Source organism: Engraulis encrasicolus, chromosome 1 (assembly GCF_034702125.1).
Source record: "Engraulis encrasicolus isolate BLACKSEA-1 chromosome 1, IST_EnEncr_1.0, whole genome shotgun sequence".
Classification (NCBI taxonomy): domain Eukaryota; kingdom Metazoa; phylum Chordata; class Actinopteri; order Clupeiformes; family Engraulidae; genus Engraulis; species Engraulis encrasicolus.
Window position 1 is genome coordinate 49,808,762 of NC_085857.1, and position 19,875 is coordinate 49,828,636.

General features: G+C 40.0%; 2 protein-coding genes across 2 annotated transcripts; both read left to right on the top strand.

Moving 5' to 3' along the window:
• The first annotated feature begins 606 nt into the window (after positions 1–606).
• LOC134453790 (NACHT, LRR and PYD domains-containing protein 12-like) lies at positions 607–15,937 on the top strand. Its single transcript, XM_063204544.1, has 11 exons — positions 607–741; positions 1,259–1,540; positions 3,050–4,399; positions 4,781–4,916; positions 5,845–6,018; positions 6,124–6,279; positions 6,640–6,701; positions 7,056–7,167; positions 11,680–11,841; positions 12,414–12,460; positions 15,663–15,937. The coding sequence occupies exons 1-11, from the start codon at positions 672–674 to the stop codon at positions 15,767–15,769; spliced, it is 2,658 nt and encodes an 885-aa protein (XP_063060614.1). The 5' UTR covers positions 607–671; the 3' UTR covers positions 15,770–15,937.
• A 2,527-nt stretch (positions 15,938–18,464) lies between these two features.
• Positions 18,465–19,245, top strand: LOC134453963 (cytolytic toxin-beta-like). Its single transcript, XM_063204713.1, has 2 exons — positions 18,465–18,732; positions 18,934–19,245. The coding sequence occupies exons 1-2, from the start codon at positions 18,465–18,467 to the stop codon at positions 19,146–19,148; spliced, it is 483 nt and encodes a 160-aa protein (XP_063060783.1). The 3' UTR covers positions 19,149–19,245.
• Positions 19,246–19,875: the final 630 nt, after the last annotated feature.

A 19,875-nucleotide genomic window follows, 5' to 3' on the forward strand; every position in this document is an offset into this window, starting at 1 on the left:
TTGACGTGACGTCACTTGGTCGGCTAGTTTTTGTTGTAATTTTTGTTGTAAAGTTTCGAGGGTGGCAACAGCCAGAATATTGATTGATGGGTTGTCAGGGGGTTATATTAGCAAAAATAAAGTTGCCACTCGACCAACAAACTGACAAGATACACGTATGAGAGATGGCCCATCTACTATATTGCAAAATTTGTTTATTCACTCGTCACATGAGCGTGGCCTGACTGAGCATGTATGAGCTTTACGGTTTCGGTGAAAACTAATTTAATCACGAGTGAACTATGGATTTGATAGATTTCATTAATGTTGTATACTTTTTTAAATGTATTTACAGCACTAACATTTACTTAACTCTAAAGCTGCACAGTTAACACAGACATCAGAACTCCGATATCTGGGGCAGATGTTTAATAATAATGATGATGATGATGTCGATGACGATGACAATAATAATGAAAATAATAATGATGATAATAATAATAACCCATGGTAATGTAAACCACATTCCAAGTCCCCACACCATGTAATAAAATGTAGTATGCCTATTGTTGGTTGTACGCTGTCGCACATATTGTTATTAACATATTTTAGTTTACTCTACAGGTGCAGCATCAACCAGGGTTAACACAGACATCACAGCACAGTCAGGGGCGGATGTTTTTTCTCCAACCATGGCAGGCTGCAACATCCAAAACCTCACCTTTAACTATGATGTTACGCCCAAACCACAGCAAGGAGCAGGTAAACAACCAGCGCATTACCAATACTGTACAGTGTTACTAAAAATCTATACACACATTAAATCATTCAGTGTAGTTACATGCATGGAACATTCCGATTTTAAATGGAATGGTGGCAGTTTTCAGTGTGGGTACTGAAGTCATGTAAAGTCCTTATTCATTCAGAATGTGATGATGCTCCTGCAATACTGTGATTGCAGAATCCTGTTCCACACATGTAAACAGAACAATCTGAAACTTGTTATGAACCAAATACTGACACTTGCTACGTTTACACGAGACATTTAATTCAGAATTAACTCACTTTAATTCTGAATAAAGCTTAATTCCGGTTTGAAGACGTTGTGTAAACACTTTACGATTTGGAATGAAAGATCAAAGTAAATTCGACGGAACCATTTAATTCTGAATTATCAATTTGGAATTAAAAAACTTAATGTAAAGGTAGTAATTGTTATGTATAAAGCTGGAGTACTGAAATATGTGCATGTGACTCCCTGCTTTCCCCTTTCAAACAGGTGACAACATGAAGGAGATCAGTCAAAAATTCAAGGGCACACTGAAAAGTGATGAATACCTGATGGAAGGCATAGAAGACACCAAGATTAAGAAGAAACTCAGCGAGATCTACATAGCGCTCTACATCACAGAGGCTGTGAACGACGAGGTGAAAGATCAACACGAGGTCCGACAAATGGAAGTTCAGTGGAAAGTGGAAAATAGTTACGAATCCATAGATTTGAAGGACATTTTCAGGCCTTCAGAATCCTCAGAGGAGCCCAGAACTGTGCTGACCAAAGGTAACCTTTACTCCAATTACATTTTAAAATGATACTGTAACATGTCTGGAAAGCAGCTTATTTTACAACTCCTCTTGACTTAAATAATTGTGTCTTGCCTTTCTCCTGTACTTCCAGCACTTCTCTTCATCTGGTAATATTACTTCTTGTTCCAAGCTAGCAATCATCATTGAATCCTACGGTACAAAACCATGTAATTAAAGCTGGGCAGTATAATATGCTGCTGCCAGACTCAGAGAATGGCTGAAAGCACCGCAGAAAGACAAAGCTTAAATATTTAAATATTTAAAAATAATAAATACAAATATATAAAATATATTAAATAGAAAAAAATACAAATGGGTGGGAGACGTGACGCCTTGTTTTTTCGCAACATTGGTTAAAATCCTACAAAACTGTTATTTTTCCTTTAAAAAAACAAATGTCAATGAAAGAAGATATGGTACATTATGTTTCATATTAGTCTTAGATGAGAAGAAACATTTTTGTTAAGATTTATGTAAAGGTTTAGATGTCAAATATCCTGCGGTGTGACTGTAACATTAATGATAACCTGGAATATAACATATATATAAATTAACCAACAACATTTGTGATAATGTATGAAGCATTTGGCATGATTGCATAAATATTAACTTTATATTAAGATACGTGAATGTGAAAAAAAACTCAAGACAGTAATATTAACTACAAGTTCAATTTCGTAACACAAATTGCGTCCTGTGGGGTGACATGTATGTCAATGTTTGTGAATTGGCAGCTGCAAGGCCAACTACAAGGGTCTGAAAGACTGGCTCCTAACCAGTCAGTACCTCAGTTATTGGAGAGTGCTGTGGAAGTTTAAGGTGACTCTTAACCTCTTAATATGTCTTCATATTGCAATCTTTCTGTCACACAATGCTTAGGTTCATTTTATGGTGTCCTGTGGTGTGACTGGTCTTATAGAAGGAAAAAAAAGTTTTTTTTATAAATGAAAACAAATATTAACATTAAACACAATAGCATTATCAAGTTAGCGTGAGCTCAGATGTCAGTCATGTATACAAAAGGATTAAAATGGCCATAATGCAGTGAATTCCCTGTGGTGTGACTCCATTTTCCTGCGGTGTGACATGCCTATGCAATGTGTTGATGCGGGACACATTTTCCCAAAAATGGCAAAAATAAGGTGAAATTCCACAGACCACTAAGTGCTTTATTTTTCATTTTTTTTCCAATTTTTATCCATCATTTTTTTCAGGAATTTGAAAAACTTTTTTTTTTTTTTTTGGCGTTACGCCCTCAAACGTCAACCACCCAAATATTAAACAATAAACTCAAAAAAGGTGTAAAATTAGCTTATTTCCAGACATGGTGCAGTATGGCTTTAAGTGAAATATTTGACTTTACTTTTCTGGTTAACTTTTAGATAAGCACTTCTACTTTTAATTGATGTAAGCAAATGAACGATAATTTTGCTTATTACAATTTTCTGCAATTTCCCTTTATCTAATTTTCCCATCACTAAAGGAATAGCTGGCATTGGGAAAAGCGTAGCCGTCCAGAAGTTTCGCCTGGACTGGAAGGACGGAAGAGCAAACCAAGAGGTTGATTTCATCTTTGTACTACCTTTCCGTCAACTGAACTTGTTCACAAATGAAATCAGTCTCTACGAACTTCTCTGTACATTTCACCGTCAACTGAAAAATATCAAAGATCCGGAAGCTGTATTCAGTGAGGACACCAAGGTGATCTTCATTCTTGATGGTCTAGATGAGAGCAAATTTCCCCTGCCGTTCGACACACTGCCCATCTACGACATGGAAGTGAAAGCAACGGTCGTCATGTTGATTGTCAATCTGCTGACAGGAAGTCTGCTTCCTTCTGCCCTCATTTGGGTGACCACCCGCCCTGCGGCTGCCCACCAAATCCCACCACGTTACATTGATCGATGGACGGAGCTCCAGGGGTTCAAAGACGAGCAGAAGAAGGAATACTTCAGCAGCAAGATAATCGACGAAACGGTACGCTCCTACCTTCTTAATCACATCATGAACTCCAGGCCTCTCTATGTCATGTGCCGCATACCTGTGTTCTGCTGGATCTTGGCCAAGGTCATCTCGAAGAAGGGAGCCAGAGACAAAGATGACCTTCCCAAAACGCTGACGGAAATTTACGCTTACTTCCTCTTAATTCAGTGCGCGATGAAGGATGAGAAAAACAAGGCTTACGCTGACACACCCAAGTCCTGTACGGATGTCATGGAGGCCAATAGGCCAATGATTTTGAAGCTGTCAAAGTTGGCCTACATGCAGCTGATGAAGGACAACATACTCTTCCAGGAAAACGACCTGAGGGAGTGCAGCATCGACGTCCAAGATGACCTGGAGAAATCGGGCATATGCAAAGAAATGTTCGGCTCAGAAACTCTGATCCTCAAGAAGACAGTCTACTGCTTTGTCCATTTCAGCATGCAAGAATTCATGGCGGCTCTTTTTGTCTTCTACTCATACTCCACAGGGAAATTTGAGGAGATAAAAGAACTGATCATGGAAGGGCAAACGCTTGAGCATTTGCTCCAGCGTGCTGTGAGGAAGGCCCTCCAAAGTCAAAATGGACACCTTGATCTCTTCCTTCGCTTCCTGCTGGGCTTGTCCCTGGAGTGCAACCAGAAGCTGTTTGCAGGCCTGTTGCCGGACATCAAGGAGTGTTCCGAAGGTATCAAGAGAACGGTCCAGTACATCAAGGACTGCATCGGCAGGCGTGGCCAGTCCACGGAACAATGTATGAATCTCATGCACTGTCTCCTGGAGCTGAAGGACTCCTCCCTTCAAGAAGAGATTGAGCGATACAAGAAGTCGGGGAAAGTGTTGTCTCCAGGTTTGTGGTAATTGGTTTGAACATTGTGTACAGAAGTACCTGTAAATGGTAACTGTTAAGCTTCTCAGCAGTAATAAGTTGAAAACTTTAAGTAGATAAAAAAATCTGCACACTTTAGAATTGTGCAATAAATGGATACTGAACACGGTGTATGTCGTAAGGGTTATTATATTTCTTTAATGTAGTGGCGACACTTTGATAAAACCCTTTTTCGATACAAATGTTGCTGATGAATATCCCATAGCAGGATTGGATACTACCAATGTAATGACATAAAATCTCATGAAAAGGTTCATACTTTTACTTGTACATTTTTTGAAGATGCCCTTGAATGATTGAAACATATTATTGATACTATCATCCTTTTGCATTTGGGTCCAGGTACGTGTTCGGCCATAGCCTATATGATGCTGGCTTTTGAGGAGATTCCAGATGAGTTTGACATGATGAGCTACAACACCACAGACAAGGGCAGAGTGAGGCTGGTGCCTGCTGTGAGGGGCTGCAAAAGGGGCCGGTACATTTCAAAATAATAATAATAATAATGATTTAAAAAATGTAATCTATTTATTTAATTATTTCTGGGTCATTTTAGCTTTTATTTATAGAGGACAAATAAGGATGGATACAAGAACTGAATGGACGAGGGATGGGGTAAGATTGAGATATGACCCTGGCCTGTAGGCTTCTCAAACCTGGGTCCTCATGGACATACAAACCCATTCACGGTTGGGGCCTTAGCGCACTTACCCACAACACCCTGAGAAGCCAGTAAGTTCTTAAGACATGAGCATTCCTATAGGAAAAGGGTGTACAGTAAAAAAAAAAACCTTACATGCCTCTAAAATCTTAAATGAAAAAAGGAACGAAATGGGCAATTAAGTATCATCAATCAGAGTTCTACGGTACCATTAACGATAATGATGATAATGATGATGATTAATGAATGAGCCATATGTCTCCTTCCTGTCCTTACTTTGTTTTTGCTGGAAACATTTACATTCAAGAAAAAGAATATACCTACCATTGCACATACATTTACGTTAACAGCGATACAAAATGCAGTATAACACACACATTACAAAATAATATGCGAATTATCGATTAATTCAATAATCGTTAGTTGATTGACGTTATCAATCAATTTATGATTAATTGATAAGTGGTGTTTTCCGCTTAAAATTCTACATTTAAATTCATTCTATTTATTTTTTTTAATCCAAGGGTGATTTAAATATCCCCACTATTCACACCCCTCTTCACACACACTCTTCCCATGCCCATTTCACCTTGGTCTCTGGTCAGTTGTATCAGCGATTAATTGTGATTGTTTTTTAATCGATTAACGCATTAATTGACTAATTGTTTGCATCCCTAGCACAGCACAATGTATGCATGCTAATTCTGCCTCTTTTTCTTCTGCTAATTTTATTTTGACTTGGTAGACTGGTCAACTGTGGCCTTGACAAGATCTCCTGCCAAACTTTACGTTGTGCTCTGGAGTCAGAGGGTTCATCATTGAGGGAGCTGGACCTGAGTGGCAATGACCTGGGGGATGATGGGGTTCAGGAGCTTTCAGAAGGGCTGAAGCATAGAAACTGCAAACTGGCGACGCTGAGGTCTGTGAATGAAATTGCAACTGGGAATAGTACCTTAGGTAGAGGAATGAACATTAGGCTTTCCTGACTGCAAATCAACTGTTGGGCATTTTCTGTTTCTAACAGACTGGCGAGCTGTAATCTCACAGGGTGTTCCTGTACTCACCTGTCTTTGGTTCTTCACTCCTTGGAGTCTCACCTGACTGAACTGGACTTGACCAACAACATCTTAGCAGCGCAGGGAATGCAGCAGCTGGTCAGCTCTCGGCTAACTATGTTAATGTGATTACATAACAATTTCATTCATTTACTTGTTTGTGTCTCATCTGCTTGATGCATGTAATCTGTGTTTTCAGTCTTGCTTGCTGTGGCAATTTAAAACACTAATGTGATTATCCAAAATATTGATTGCATAAAATGATTATTTATTGCATTTCTATTTTCACTTTAACTTATTTTATGTTGATATTTTCCTTCTATGAGTGAAGTCAGTGTTGTAGTAGGCAATTGGGCAATTGTTTCACAATAGCAAGCACATACTCTACCCACATTTCCACAAAACAAAAAAGCTGCTATTTTACATTTCTAGACACAAAATAATTTAATATCATTACAAAAATATGTTCTTTGATTTGTTTGCAGTCTTTCTGGCTGTGGACTCAATGACGAGTCTTGCAGAGCTTTGGCAGTTGCTCTGCAGTCAGGTACGTTATTGTAAATTACATTATTGTTACATTACATTACACTTAGCTGACACTTTTATTCAAGGCAACTTAGAATTACAAGGTATTGGTTACAGTCACTGGTGCAGTGTGAGGTTCGGTGCCTTACTCAAGGGCACCTCAGGCATAAGGTATGGAGTGGACTGATGGGATTCAAACTTGCGATCGTTGTTATCCTCCGATGTTCTTAATTGGAATTTCCCAGGTGGACTTTCACATGGAAGGGAGAAAAAAAGGGTCTCTTACTGCTTTTGTTTGTGTATGTGTGCTGGGCACCTTGGTTTCCTTCAGGATCAATTAAGTTACTACTCTCTATACTCTGCTCTTCTTTACTAGGTACGTCACACCTGACACGCCTGGACTTGACCAATAATGACCTTGGAGATGATGGAGTTGGCCAGCTTGCCATAGCGCTAACCCATCCCCTCTCTCAACTTGAAGTACTCCGGTAGGTACAGAGAGGGCTCACAGACGGAAGTTGCTCATTAGCACCAATGAGTTGCAGTACCATCAGAATCAAGTTAAAAATGAATTGGTTTCTATGGAGCTAGTATTTTTTCCCCCACTGTATACTTTTTTTGCCCTGAAATATTAATATTCAGTTCGAAGCTAGTCCTAAAAAGAACCCATTTGATTTTTTTTTTCACCACTAGATTATTACTGGGTCAATAAGCTGAATTTATGAGGCCAAATCCATAAACATTAACAGAATTCTATCCAGTATTCTATAGGTCGAAATCTTCTGCCCTGCTTGAAAACCTAAACACCCCAAAAATTGACAGTTCAGACTCAATACAGCCATATTTCTTAACAAGAATGTTTTATTTATGAGGTTTGTGACTGGAGATTGCAGTAGAATATATTTTAGCATTTCGCCATATAAGGACTTCATTTTCCATTCCATTAATTTTCCATTTGCCTGTGTTCGCCAACTAGTTGGCAACTAGGCGGAACGGCAAGAAAAACAGTCTTAACCCCTTTGCACTGAGCCTGTGTTTTAACCTTACTGTCCCCAAAATTGCAATGACCAAGTCTTAGGAACAGACCACCATACTTAAACAATTAGTGCAATAGCTTCAATTGCTATCAAAACTGACAACTGATGGACAACATGTAGGTCTTTGCCACCCTTACCATAGGAGTAATATCTACCGGTATATAAAACAACAATTCTCATATGGTATATACAATAAAAGTATATCATTACCTGTACTCATTTTCTTGATACGCAAGGCACACAAATAGTCTGCGAGGAGAAGAATAGTCTACCATACCCTCCCCCCTCCCCCACCCCAAACAAAATGCCACAAGATTTTTTTTTACCCTTCAAGATTTTGAGTGGTAACAGTAACATAACTCATTCCCACTACACCTTTTTGTATCATATTGTACATGACCTCAGAATGCTCTACATGTTTCAGTTCTATGTAGTTGTGCAGTGCAGTGCAATACAGTACAGTACAGTACAGTACAGTGTAGTGCAGTACAGTACAGTAGCATACAGAACGGTGCAGTATAATAAAGTACAGTACAGTATAGTACAGTACAGAACAGTACAGTGCAGTACAGTAGCATACAGTCCATAGTGCACTTAGGACTTGAGATATACATATCTGAACATTAATCAGCATACATTTTATTTTGTAATGGCCTTATAGAGGTAGATGATCCAAGCTGTACATGGGTAGATGACGGATAGGCAGCAAAAAACATTGTTTTCACAAAACATTGTTTATGAGGGGAAAAAGTACATGTCTACGTAGTGCAGCAATTAATCTTTCAAAAAATCCAAGTGGTCACAATGTTGGTCTATTCATTGATTATTTATTTACGTTGATAAAGCAATTTGCTGAAAATATGTCCTTTGGTGTGACGTTAAGAAATAAATATATTAAGTAATGTAGAAATGGCTTGATGGAGTTTTATGAACATTGTTACACTCTTCATATTTATTGCAATTTTTTAAAGTCTTAATTTAATGAGAAATTACCATTTAAGTATTTTTTTCCCATTAGATGTGAGATTATTAGAAACCTTCGAGGAAAAACAGGGATATCTTTCTTTTAAATGTTCAAAATTGTCCGAATTTATACTAACTTTTCAGGGACGATAATTTGTTCTTCCCTAATGCAATATTCAGTGTTTATCAAACATATTGGTTAGCTCAAACAAATATTTGAGCGTTTAAAACATGTCACACCGTAGGACATTCATGTCACGCTAAAGGACAGAAATGCAAAACTGAGCCAGAAACAAATATATCAACATGATTATTTTGTCTTTTGATCATAATATAATGTTGTAGTCAATATGGACCTACAGTTTACACTTATAAGTCTTTGAATCGTCGATTATCGGCCTATCGTAACTCTTAATGACAGCCATGCGGTCATTAAATGTAACCTGCAGAGCTCATAAGACTCATACTGAAGTGTGACCTTGGCATGACCATCACACTTTTGTAGGTATGCTATGACTGTCACACCATTGAACCTGTAGTGTGTAGTGGCCAGTGCCTGTTTGGTATCTCAAGCTGGACTGCACATTTATGCTGTATATTGAGCTCTCCACAGCATACTTTATTCATCTATACTCCTCTATATACTCTCTCACTGATCTTTCCTTCACTGTTACCGTTATATTTTATGGTTTTAAAGCACCATTAATGACATTTTATATCATTTGACAGTATCTAAAATCAACAGCAAATATTCATCAACAATGCATCAAGGTATAAATTCCAAAGGCCAATAAAGGAATAAGTAATTTGAATACACAATATTTATCTAGTCAAACAACAAAACAAAAAAAATATGTACTACCAGTTGTTTTAAAAGCTATTTCTCAAATATCTAGTCCATTGGTGTGACCTGTTTGTCCTTTGGTGTGATACTCCAAAGTGTCACACCATAGGACTTTTACCATCACACCATAGGACTTTTGAGCTTTTGAGTTAATTTAAAGCCATGTCGTTGCCAACTGAAATACAATTTCACCTTTAGTAAGATGCATTTTCATACATCTACATAAGAAAAAAATATGAAAAATATACACTATTGTCAAAATGTATTTTATGGCTGTCACACCAAAGGACTACAAAACTAATACATCTTGTGGTAGCAAAACATAATTGATTGACTGAAGAACTCTGAGAGAAAAATCTAAAATCCACCCTTGCCATTGGCTTCTTAAGGGTCTAAAGTCACAATTTATGTACCGCTGGAGCTTCAACAATAGATAATTATCCACAGAATTAACAAAAAATATGTCACACCACAGGACATTGTTTTTTGCGACAAAGTTTCATAAGTCCATACGGTCTCAGAAAAACAGGGAAAAAATTAAGCATTGCCACTTGCTAAAATAGACACCTTGAAAAACATGCCAGGGTTGTTTAGACAAATGACTGAGCTTTGATTATTTATTTTAAAATGTTTTAATATGGAGAACCAGGCTTGCCTCAGTCACACCATAGGACAAATGTGACATTTGACTCAAAATTAAGTATACTTATTTAAGCTCTGGATTTATTACACATTACTTTTTCACAACGACATTAGTTTAATCATTTAAAGCATTGACAATTTTGAAAGCATGAATTTACTTAATTTTAAGAGCTTGCGACAGCAAAATTTACACGTCACGTCATCTACCCACCTGTATTATTGACTTGATTGATATGAAAATTGAATATTTCAGTTGGGCTCCTAGGCTTAAATCATTGAGGGGGTCCTAAGGAAGCATCATTCAAAATCTCACGCTTTTATCAGCTCCGTAATGGTAATGGCCTTTTTCTCCCGTAACCGACTCCACTTTATTAGACAATCATACAACAGACGGCTGCAATCTTGAAAATGGCGGCCATCTTGAAAATGGCAGCCATCTTGAATATTCATGTCAACTTTTCAATTATCCATTAGACATTTACCAAGTACTATGAATGGTAAATATGTCTAAATATCATATTATATCCATTACTCATAAGAAAACTGCTGTTGCTGGCGGCCATTTTGAAAAATGGCTGCCATGGGCACTATGTTGAAAACTCATGATGCCTCGATATCCAGATCTCTTTGGAATGCCTTTGGCTATATGTATACCAATTTTCATGCTTGTATCACAAACTGAACGATTGTTTTGGTTAACCGCAGCACTAAATGGAATATGTTCTTCTCAGAAGTGAGACGAGATGAGGTGTACCTCTCCAAGTGTTGTGCAACCTCCCAGTCAGTCAGACGTGCTGTCACTCCTGTTAGCATTTGTAGCTACTCAGCATGGCCAACGGTATAAGTTTCACGGCTGTAGTTAGATGCGACCAAAGTCTTGCATGTTTTTCCTGTTTACATAGGTTTAAATGACCAGGGACATGAAAGAAAATTTGGTTTCGCAGATTCAAACGTGGCTTGTTCTATGCTGTGCAAAGTGAGAACTATAAAGACAGGTGTAGTAACACTTTCTGCTGACAACGCTTTGATAACATCAGTTCCTTTATGGCTCTCAGTAATGGAATAGGCAATAGCAATGTAGTTTTGATGTCGTTGAGTCTTTTCAGCAATGAGTAAGCAGGCCCGCTGTCGAGTATCGCTACCAATACAGTAATTATTTACGTGACATTATTTGAGTGTTTTACATGAAGAAATATAAGTCCAGGCAAAGGAGTTTATTTATATAGCACATTTCATACAATGACAGCTAATTACCTATAAACTACTGCCCAGTCCTATGTTTCACAGAGAGATAATTAGGTAAGACGATACACTGTATGAACAGAGGTGCTGTCAGCGGCCACGTGTGCCAAGACCCAAACCATCCCCACCCCTAACCTGTTTGTAAGGAAACATTTTGTGGAAAAAGCTAAAATTAGGGCAAAGAAGTTGAGAGAACACAAGACTGTGGAACAGAGGTGTGGCAACACATAGTTGTGGGAGCATAGAGCTGACCAGTTGTATATTTCTTTCAGGCTGTCTGGTTGTCTGGTGTCGGAAACGGCTTGCAAGGTATTGGTGTCGTTTTTGACGTCAAGGCCCACACGTTTGAAAGAAGTTGATCTAAGCTATAACCACACAGGTGACTCTGGTGTTGGAATGTGCGCCATACTAAAAGAAAAAGGCTGCCACATCAAGTAAGTTCTTCCTCTTTTAGTTAAACTGTGTGTTATCAAGGTAGAGTACATTTTGTCGTTCTGAGCATAGATAGTCCCATAGTCTATATTGTCTTCAGAGCCGCTGCTAAGATTATGGAGGCCCTCAGCATAACTGGTCAGGAGCCCCCCTCATAATTGAATAATAAAAACAATAACAATAACAATAATAATAATAAATATATGTTTGGTAATGTAATTCAATATATTTTGCAGAACGTTTCTTAGTCAGTCTCAATTTAAGAGGCCTCAATTTTGGGTGCACAGTGGTTGGTGCCTTAAGCACAGGTTCGTGCCCTAAGTGCTCTGCGTAGTCTACTTGTCCAGCGGTGGTTCTGATTGTGATACATTCAACTCTTTCATTGTGGAATGAACACCTTTTAGAGTTGAATTTTAGCATGTTGTCTGAGATTATATGACAGCACAGCCACCAGTGTTGAATTAACACTGCAAATTCTACAGCTTATGCTAGTAAATGTATATGTATATGAAGTTATACTTTATGAATAATAATTTCTTTCTATTTGTTAAAACCCTTATATTGTTTATCATAGCTTAGATCATGATGGAGCACAGTGGATGAAACCAGGATTAAAGAAATGTAAGAGTGAGCAAAAATTGCATTACATTACATTACTGAACATTTAGCAGACATTTTTTTTTTAAATCTGAAATTTTAAGAGGTCACAATAATGGTCATTATAGTCATTATACCCCACACTCTCTCAGTCAGTCAATCAGACATGACTGTGTTAATTGGGTGTTTGGCCAATTTTGTTGCTTTGTGTTGATATTGGATTCACACAGACACACACCATATGTACAGTGAGTCCAATATGTATTTGATCCCTTGCTGATTTTGCCGGTTTGCCCACTAATAAAGACATGATCAGTCTATAAATGTATGATAATATGTATTCAAACATGGAGAGACAGAATATCAAAAAGAAATTCCAGAAAATAACTTAAAATAATATATTTTAATTTATTTGTATTTAATTTAGGCAAATAAGTATTTGACCCCTCTAGCTGAAGTGCTTTGTGGCAAAGCGCTAGTTGTCTAGCACTGAGGTCAGATGCTTCTTTTTTGTTTGTGCATATAATAGAACATATTTTTGCCCATTTTTCTTTGCAGATTATCTCTAAAACATTAATAGTTTGTGGCTGTAGCTTGGCAAATGGGAGGTTCAGTTCTCTCGATAGAATTACTATAGGGTTAATATTTGGATACTGTCTAGGCCACTTCATGACTTTAATATGCTTCTTATTGAGCCACTCCTTCGTTGCTTTGACTGTATTTTGTGTATTAAGGTGCCAATATGCTTGCTGCAAGATACGCGAGCGCGTGCACGATTCGTTCATGAACGCGTTAACATGCATATTTAATGTCAATTTCGCGCGCGTTGGACACGGCAGCCAAATGCGTGCGTCAGGTGCAATATCTTCAAACTCGCTGGGGGCGATCGTAATATGGACTGCGCAGTTCCACGCGTGTGCTTGATATGAAAACGACAATGGCAGCAACTTTTAAGAGCGTCTCATTGAGTTTGTCCGAAATTTCAAACATTTGTGATCATACTTCCTTGTTGCACTTTGAAAAAGGAGCATGCACATACAGGAGTAGGACCTAGTAGCGGTATTCTTTCCTTGCCCAGGGAGCCCCTCTTTTTGTTTTGTTGTTTTCCTTGCCATCTGTGTTCCCAATGTCCGCATCCCAATGCTGCGTGCTCTCTGCCCCCTGGATGATACCGCCAGTATTTTGCGTCTTGGTCAACTGCTTTTGAAGCAAGCATGTGCTGTCGGTTGCTTGCGGTGACGCGCGTAATTTACAGCTCGCAGCAAGCATACCGGCACCTTTATTGTCATGCTGGGAGATCCAAAAATGGCCCACCCTTCAGTGTAGTGGTGGAGGGAAGGACGTTTGCACTCAGGATTGCACATTACATGTCTCCCTCCATCCATGTGTTGACAATGTGAAGTTGTCCTGTGCCTTGGCCAGACAAACACCCTCAAACCATAATGATACCACTTTCATGCATGATGGTGAGGAGGGTGTTCTTGGGATCATAGACAGCAGTACTCTTTCTCAAAACACATTGAATTGTGTTAATGCCAAACAGCTTGATTTTGGTTTCATCTGACTACAGCACCTCCTTATCATATCCTAAACCAGCCTGATGTCCGTTGGCAAACCTCAGGTGGGACTGCACAGGTTCCTTCTGAAGTAGAGGTACCATGTGTGCACTATAGGATTTTAAACCTCTGTGGCATTAAATTCTACCAGTAATTTTCTCAGTGATTTTGGTCCCAGTAGCTTTGATATCATTGCCTAGTTCATCCCGTACAGGTCTAGGGTGCTTTCTTTCTGTTCTCATGGTTATCAAATCCCTACAAAAGGACACATCTTGTATAGAACCCCAGACAGGCTGATGGATAGTCATTTTGTATTCCTCACATTTTGGAAGAAATGCATCAACAGCTGGGTCATTAATACCCTGTCTCTTTCTTGTGGCTTTGTAGCCCATTTAATCTTTGTTCAGGTCTAAAATCGTGTCCCTGATATCATTTGACCACTCTTTCCCATGCTGGTGAGGTTAAAGTGTGACTGATTCACTCATACTATGCATTGATTCTGCTGATTCAATGTGTCTTTCATGCATGTTAGTATGTACAGGTGTCTTTCATTCAGATGACAAGTTGATTGGAAATGCCCATCTGGTCTGTGAGCCCGGAACTGTAATCAGTTGGCAGGGGATCAAATACTTATTTTGCTCGATGAAATGGAAATAAATTAATATATATTCTCTTAAGTTCATTTCTAGATTTTCTTTTTGATATTCTGTCTCTTCATATTAGAATACATATTATCATAACATTTATTGACTGATCATGTCTTTGTTAGTAGGCAAACCAACAAAATCAGCAAGGGATCAAATACTTATTGGACTCACTGTACCATTAGATGGACACAGTGTAGTCAATGTTTGTAGCGCAGTGCATTAACACCTGCCATCATATATGGGCTTACATGCGAGTCCAACCAAGGGTTATTTCAAGTAGCAAATAATAGTGATAAACCTGCTGAAGTTAACCTTAGGGTTGTGGTGAATCATCTAATAGAATTGCCTATTTTTTTTATTAAAAAATGACACCTGCAGGCCATGTCATGGGTAAGCGGTTAGGGCGTCAGACTTGTAGCCCCAAGGTTGCCAGTTCGAATCCCGACCCACCAGGTTGGTGGGGGGAGTAATCAGCCAGTGCTCTCCCCCATCCTCCTCCATGACCGAGGTACCCTGAGCATGGTACTGTCCCGCCGCACTGCTCCCTTGGTGCACCATTGAGGGCTGCCCCCTTGCACGGGTGAGGCATAAATGCAATTTTGTTATGTGCCGTGTTCACTTGTGGGCTGTTGAGTGCTGTGTCACAATGACAATGGGAGTTGGAGTTTCCCAATGGAGCTTTCTCTTTTCTATTAGGAGGTTTACAACTCTCTGGGTGCTAACCGCTAGCCAGGTTTTTCACATAACCATATTCTTGGAATGCACCCTGGGTCATATCCTATCCCATCCCATCTCTGTCTCTCTCCGTCTTTCCTCCTTTCTATTCAGACGCCTTTGAGCTCACGCTGTCAAAAATATATACAAATGTACAGATATTCACAATATCTGTGTCATGTCATCAACATAGCTTTAGTTAACACCTTAGCACTGAGCCTCTGCTACATTGCTGTCACAAAATTGGTAATGAGCATATTGTTACAGTACTGAAGACTATTGTCATTGTGTTTCCTTCTTCTTATTCAGATGCCTGCGCTCTCAGCCTAGATGTCAACACAGCCCACCCAGAGATGGAAGTGTCAGAGGACCTTCAGAGTGTGAAGAAGGTTAATGCAGAGCAATACATGCCTTGACCAGTGGTTCTCAACCTTTTTTGAACAAACCCTGACCCCCTTGACCTCATCACAAGCCCCAACGCACCATTAACCTAACCATAAGCATGTCAATGCCCCCCTTAGTATTGGAAATTAAAATACAGTGTTGGCCAAAAGTATTGGCACCCCTTCAAATCTGTCAGATAATACTCAATTTCGTCCAGAAAATGATTGCAATCACAAATGCTTTGTTATTATCTTCATTTCTTTTTCTTGCAATGAAAAAACACAAGAGAGAATGGAAAAACATCAAATGAATGATCATTTTACACAAAACTCCAAAAAGGGGCCGGATTGTCCAGTCCAGTCCATCCAGTATTGACACCCTCAGCCTAATACTTGTTAGCACAACCTTTAGACAAAATATCTGCGAACAACCACTTGCGGTAACCATCGATGAGTTTCTTACAATGCTCTGCTGGAATTTTAGACCATCCTTGAGGTGATTTGAAGGGTGCTTTCTCCAAACTTGCTTTCTCCAATCTCTCCACAGGTTTTCTATGGGATTAGGGGGTGGACTCCTACATTATGCTGCAAAATTTGTTGATAGTCAGGGAACCTCTGCCATGTTTGACTGTACGGACTGTGTTATTTTCTTTGAAGGCCTGATCTTTTTTCCTGCATTCATTTGAATTAACAGGAAAACACTGAGGCCTTCAAAGAAAATAACAGTTTTTGCTCAATCGGAGGTCATAGTGAGTCTAACATTGTATAGTGTACATGGGGTAACGGCAAGCGATTTCACCTCTCTATCGTCCAATCGTAGGGTTGCAAGAAAATCAAAACTCTTTGAAATCCTGGTCGTCCCTTGTGTGTAAATTGCACCGTTAAAGCAGTGCTACTACCCGATTTGAAACTACACATGCACAAATCGATAAATGGGTCTTGAGCGCTTCTTCATCTCCACCTCAGATGCTTATGGTCCCTCCTCGTTTTTGTCATCTGCAGTCCCTAAACAACGCGCCGCACAGTGTGAACATTCTGCTCGCTTCCGACCGTCGGCTTGTATATTGTGAGGGCTTTTAAATCATGAAATTCCTTCGTGCAGTGTGAGCAGGAGCTTAATACTCACGACTGAAAATATTGTACAGTGTATTCCCGCCTTAACCTGAATGTTCTTTTTACGCACACCCAAAGTTGTTTCTTTCATATTAGAAGTTGAGCACGCCCAAGCGTTGCGCAGCTGCCAGTTTCCCAACTTTCCCAATTCAATAGCACTGTTATCAGGCCGACCAGAACAGTGCCGGTGCCCTCACCAGTTACCTTCGGCACTAAAGTGCTTCTCTGTTAATCACCCACATTCATACCGAGCTCTGAACTTTTTCCACACGTTCCATGTGTTACCCTGATTAACCTGCTGACGTCCAGGTTGTCGTCGCGGTTTAGAAAGAAAAACAAAGTATTTTTTGGTTTGCATTGCAAAGCAATTTTCTGGTACGCAGACGCTAAGATCTGCTGCGTGACCACACTGGCTGGTTCATGATTAGGTGCGGGAACGGGCACCGGCACAATTCTCAGTCAGCCTGAAGCCGCCATAGGGAGGCATAATTCCATCATATTCAAGGTGCGGGGGAAATTCACGGAAATAAATAGATCTTTCCATGATAATGCTTTTTATGACCAGGGTTCGATTCCCGGCCCGGGTCCTTTGCCGACCCCTCCCCATCTCAAGATTCAAGATTCAAGAATTTATTGTCATTGTCAAAAAGGCAACGAAATTGTGTTTTGGGTACAATACTTAGTAGCAGCATGAAGGTAATAAAAAGTTTAATACTCCGGGGCCGCTGCGACTCCGCGCCGCCACCTTGGTCAAATCTTGATCAAGTGTTAAACAACATTGGGTAAGGATGAGGAGAAAAAAGATTCCATAGCTCCACATTGCAAACATTACAACATCAAGACCCAGGGACGGCCTTGCACTGTCCCAAAGCAAGTGAAAAAACACCTCCAGGTGCCAGTGGTAGTTGGGAGGGAGGCAGAGAGTCCAGACATTGCTTGTCCTCCAAGGAGAGATAAGAGTCCTGACCTAGGTCAGGTCGCTGCAGCTGCAGTTGGGGCGCCAAAGTAAAATAAGATTTATGTTTAGGTTATGCAGACATTCCTTTCCTATTCTGCAGTAATTCTCATGTGACTGGCCACACGTTTCACATACAGTTGAAGTTCGAGCAACCTAGCTTCCAAGCCGATCAATTCCATCTGGCGATCGTGCGCGACAAGTCCATCAATGCGGCGATCAATAGCTTCAAGGTGGCGATGTCCGGCCACAACCATTTCCATCAATTTGTCCATCTGGCGATGACCAGCCACAAAACCCTGCAAAGCGCGATTCACGACCACATTCTGTGCTCTAATCTCACTGCTCTCTCTCCCCATTCGCTTCCTGTCTACCTCTCATACTGTCCTGTCCGTTATAAAGTATAAAAAAGACTAACAAATATCTTTCAAAGAAAGAAAGAAAGAAAGAAAGAAATACTTTTTATATATGATGTGAATTGTACTGAACAGTAACCATTAAAAGGCATTCTATTCTATTCTATTCTCCTCTATTCTGCTCCATTCTATTCTATTCCATTATATTCTATTCTATTCTACTATCCTCTCCTATCCTCTCCTATCCTATCCTATCCTATTCTATCCTTTTCCATCCTATCCCTTTTCATTCTATTCTAAGGGGATGGAGGATATGGATTACCCCGACCGTCCCCAGAGGTTTGATGTCTGCCCCCAGCTCCTCTGCACCCGGGGCCTCACTGAACGCCACTACTGGGAGGCGGAGTGGAGCGGAGCAGAGGTGGTCATCGGAGCAGCCTTCGGGAGCATTGAGAGAAAGGACTACGGGGCCAGCTGCAAGATCGGCCTCAACGCCGAGTCGTACGGCCTGTGGTGCGAGGGCGGCCGACTGATTGTCAGGCACAAACTGAACAAGACGGAAGTGCGGATAGGTGATGATTTTCTTTTTTTTTGTTCCATTCTAAATTCTGAATTATTTTTTGTTCTATTCTTGTAAATATTATTGTTTTGTATAGATAGACTGAGTATGTTGCATTACATCCTAAATGTTGTGACAATAAAAGGCATTTTATTCTTTTCCTTTCCATTCTATTCTACTCTATCATATTCTATGGCATTCTGTTCTGTTCTAGGTGCATCAGATTGCCGTCGTGTCGGAGTGTACTTGGACTGGCCGGCTGGCACTCTGTCCTTCTACAGCGTGTCGGCATCTGACTCGGCGCCCGTCCACCTGCACACTTTTCTGTCCCGAGTTGGGGACCCGCCAAAGCCGGGCTTTCCTGAGGCCCTGTACCCGGGCTTCTGGCTCAAAGAGGACGCAACCGTCTCCCTGATCAAAGTCATGTGATAACTATGCAAAACTAAGCCAAACAGTGCAATTTGGTCTCTGGTTAAGTTTGTCGATAGTTCACTAGGCTACTCAAGAGAGATGGAAGCAAATCCCATTAAGTGTGTGTTTCTTTTTTTGACACAGAGATCGCCATTGACATACTTCCAAAATAGTCACAGGAGGCATAGAACACACTTTTTACCTCATTTTTGCTCGTTATGTAGTGTCTCTTTTTTAGTCAAACAGAGAGCGGCTGCCCAGAGTTATATGAATCTATATTAATCATGTCACCAACCGACGTCCTGTACCCCAGTTGTCACAATTCTGAATTCCATGGGTACTCTAGGGCAGTGTTTCACAACCTTTTTTGACTCGCGTACCCCCTAAGCCTTTTTGTTGTACCATGAGTACCCCCTATCCCATGCTCTCTATGTATATTCCTTTATCCCAGTATGACTATACTCCATTCAACTGTCATTATCACATTTTCCCACGTACCCCCTGAGGTGTGCTCGCGTACCCCTAATGGTACACGTACCCCTGGTTGGGAAACACTGCTCTAGGGTACTCTATCTGGCCCTGGTGAAAGTCATGTGACACAACAATGCTATCTTTTAAGGCTTCTTGCTTGGTCAAGGTTGCGCAAGAGGGTGCCATGATGAAACATCTTTTCCCTGCTAAGGGTCACATGAGTAACCATACCGTTACTGTTACTTTTCTGTAAATCGGTGGGTTTCTGATCATT

Excerpts from the sequence above, each read along its gene's own strand:
- LOC134453963 (XM_063204713.1), top strand. The coding sequence starts at position 18,465 with ATGGAGGATATGGATTACCCCGACCGTCCCCAGAGGTTTGATGTCTGC. Across the intron at positions 18,733-18,933 it reads CAAGACGGAAGTGCGGATAG|GTGCATCAGATTGCCGTCGT; the intron begins GTGATGATTTTC and ends GTTCTGTTCTAG.
- LOC134453790 (XM_063204544.1), top strand. The coding sequence starts at position 672 with ATGGCAGGCTGCAACATCCAAAACCTCACCTTTAACTATGATGTTACG. Across the intron at positions 742-1,258 it reads CAAACCACAGCAAGGAGCAG|GTGACAACATGAAGGAGATC; the intron begins GTAAACAACCAG and ends CCTTTCAAACAG. Across the intron at positions 4,917-5,844 it reads AGGGGCTGCAAAAGGGGCCG|ACTGGTCAACTGTGGCCTTG; the intron begins GTACATTTCAAA and ends TTGACTTGGTAG.